This window comes from Portunus trituberculatus, chromosome 48 (genome assembly GCF_017591435.1).
Source record: "Portunus trituberculatus isolate SZX2019 chromosome 48, ASM1759143v1, whole genome shotgun sequence".
Taxonomy (NCBI): domain Eukaryota; kingdom Metazoa; phylum Arthropoda; class Malacostraca; order Decapoda; family Portunidae; genus Portunus; species Portunus trituberculatus.
In genome coordinates this window covers 9,865,605-9,868,424 of record NC_059302.1, presented here as the reverse complement: position 1 = coordinate 9,868,424, position 2,820 = coordinate 9,865,605, and the positions used below count along the sequence as shown (strand labels likewise).

Below are 2,820 nucleotides of genomic sequence, written 5' to 3'. Positions count from 1 at the left end.
CCCCCACACCGCCAGGCCTCGGGTACTCAGCCCCCACACCGCCACGACTCAGGTACTCAGCCCCCACACCGCCACGCCTCGGGTACTCAGCCCCACACACCGCCACGCCTCGGGTACTCAGCCCCCACACCGCCACGCCTCAGGTACTCAGCCCCCACACCGCCAGGCCTCGGGTACTCAGCCCCACACCGCCACGCCTCAGGTACTCAGCCCCACACCGCCACGCCTCGGGTACTCAGCCCCCACACCGCCAGGCCTCGGGTACTCAGCCCCCACACCGCCACGCCTCGGGTACTCAGCCCCCACACCGCCACGCCTCGGGTACTCAGCCCCCACACCGCCACGCCTCGGGTACTCAGCCCCACACCGCCAGGCCTCAGGTACACAGCCCCACACCGCCAGGCCTCGGGTACTCAGCCCCCACACCGCCACGCCTCGGGTACTCAGCCCCCACACCGCCACGCCTCGGGTACTCAGCCCCCACACCGCCAGGCCCCGGGTACTCAGTACTCGCACCGCCACACCTCGGGTACTCAGCCCCACACCGCCACGCCTCAGGTACTCATCCCCCACACCGCCACGCCTCAGGTACTCATCCCCCACACCGCCACGCCTCAGGTACTCATCCCCACACCGCCACGCCTCAGGTACTCATCCCCACACCGCCACGCCTCAGGTACTCATCCCCCACACCGCCACGCCTCAGGTACTCATCCCCCACACCGCCACGCCTCAGGTACTCATCCCCACACCGCCACGCCTCAGGTACTCATCCCCACACCGCCACGCCTCAGGTACTCATCCCCCACACCGCCACGCCTCAGGTACTCATCCCCCACACCGCCACGCCTCAGGTACTCATACCCCCGCACCGCCACACCTCGGTTACTCATCCCCCACACCGCCACGCCTCAGGTACTCATCCCCCACACCGCCACGCCTCAGGTACTCATCCCCCACACCGCCACGCCTCGGGTACTCAGCTTCTTGCTCTGGTGGTGGTGGTGGTGGTTGTGGTGGCGGTGGTGCTACTACTACTTTTTCCTATTCCAACTGATCGTGGTAGCTACATGGCCCACCTAACTAACCATATCCTACCCTCACCTATCCTATCCTAGCTTTTGATCATGTTCGTATCCTTAACTTGTTTGGTGGTGCTTGTGGTTATAAATATCAGTTCCGTGATGGTGCAGCGGTTTTTTCCTCTGCTGCCGGTGATGGTGGTCTTTCTTCCACTGTTGGTGATGAGTAGTGTTAGACTACGCAAGCAGGAGTAATGTTTCACTTTAGCCACAGGAGGCACCACTGTCGCGGCAAGAGTACAAATTTAACACCGAGTGGCCGCCCTTCTGGCAATCAGAATCCCTGACGCTACATAGCCCGCGCCGCCAGATCCCGCCACTGAAGATGTACCAGTCAACGGACCAAAGAAGTAAAAGAAACAAATGCAACAACAACATCAGATATAACAATAAAAACAACAAATAACAACAACAACAATAATAATAATAATAATAATAATAATAACAATAATCATAATAATAATAATAAAAATAATAATAATAATAATAATAATAATAATAATAATAATAATAATAATAATAATAATGATAATAATAATAATAATAATAATAACAGTAACAATAGTAATAATAATAATAATGATGATAATAACAATAATAATAATAAGGATAATAATAATAAAAAGATAATAATAATAAGTATTTTAGGAAGACTCGCTCAGCTAGTGCACTGTACTATAGTGGAGCAACGCGACCCTCATTTCCAAGAAATGGGGATAACAGACCGCAAAAAGTACCACCAAAAACATCTAGATTAGTCTAGGCTGCACTAGCTGACAAGGAGAAAGAAAATGAGCCGAGGCATCCCTGAGCCTGAAGCAGCTCACCTTCATTCGTCTTTGCGCCTTCGCCACCTCCCAACGGAAGAGGAACCCAGTTCCTCAGCGGCCTGTGAAGCGACAGCGTTCTACCTCTCTGTTCCCTCGGGAAGAAAAGCGAAATGTCAGGAAGCCCCAGGCCCAGAGGAAGCCCTTTCGGACCGGAACTGCATTTCCCAAACCTCACCAAGAGAAAGCTGCCTCTTCCAGTCACCGTGGCTCAAGATACTGACTCCACAACAGCTGGCCTCCTGTCAGGCTGGGTCGCCTCCTGGCCCACCACAAGTTGGGCTTCCAGGGTGATCAGAAAGGGTCTCTCGTGGCCATGGATACGTTGCCCTCCTCTTCGTCGGCCCCTTTCCACGACCAGAGTGAAATCCTCCATCCTACGTCATGTCTAAGACATGCTACAAGCGGGTGCGGTAGAACCTACTTCGGGTACAGTTTTCACTTCTCAGCTCTTCACAGTGCCCAAGAAGGACTCCGACATGGACAGACTAGTAGTGGACCTCAGTGCCCTGAACAAGTAGATCCATCATCATCACTTTTGGATGCTCACGATCGCCCAGGTGCACCTTCATCTTCAAAAAGGGGATTGGTTAGCCTCCATAGATTTAAAGGACGCCTACTGCCACGTTCCAATCCACCCACGCTTCAGGAAGTTCCTGGCCTTTCAAGTATACAGGACTTGTTTCCAGTTCATTCGGCTCCCTTTCGGCCTGTCCATAGCTCCCAGAGTCTTCACTCGTCTGACAAAAGTGGTCGCTTCCAAACTCTGCCATGGGCATCGACATCTTGATGTACTTGGACGACTGGCTTATCATCTCTCCGTCCAAGAGCCAGGCTGCAGCGTCCGTGGGTACTACCCTGGCTACTACGGAGTCTCTGGGTTTCAGGGTGAATTACCCAAAATCTCTTCT

At 53.7% G+C, this 2,820-nt stretch overlaps 1 protein-coding gene across 1 annotated transcript in view; it reads left to right on the top strand.

The window, feature by feature from the left end:
* LOC123498407 (extensin-like) overlaps nt 1-2,430 on the top strand; it is a 37,480-nt gene extending 35,050 nt beyond the window's left edge. The window contains exons 3-6 of the mRNA XM_045245513.1: nt 1-975; nt 1,291-1,432; nt 1,986-2,185; nt 2,359-2,430. The exon at nt 1-975 is cut by the window's left edge and continues 746 nt beyond it. Of these exons, the coding sequence (XP_045101448.1) occupies nt 1-975; nt 1,291-1,432; nt 1,986-2,185; nt 2,359-2,430 (1,389 nt within the window). The remainder of the gene's footprint in view (nt 976-1,290; nt 1,433-1,985; nt 2,186-2,358) is intronic.
* Nucleotides 2,431-2,820: the final 390 nt, after the last annotated feature.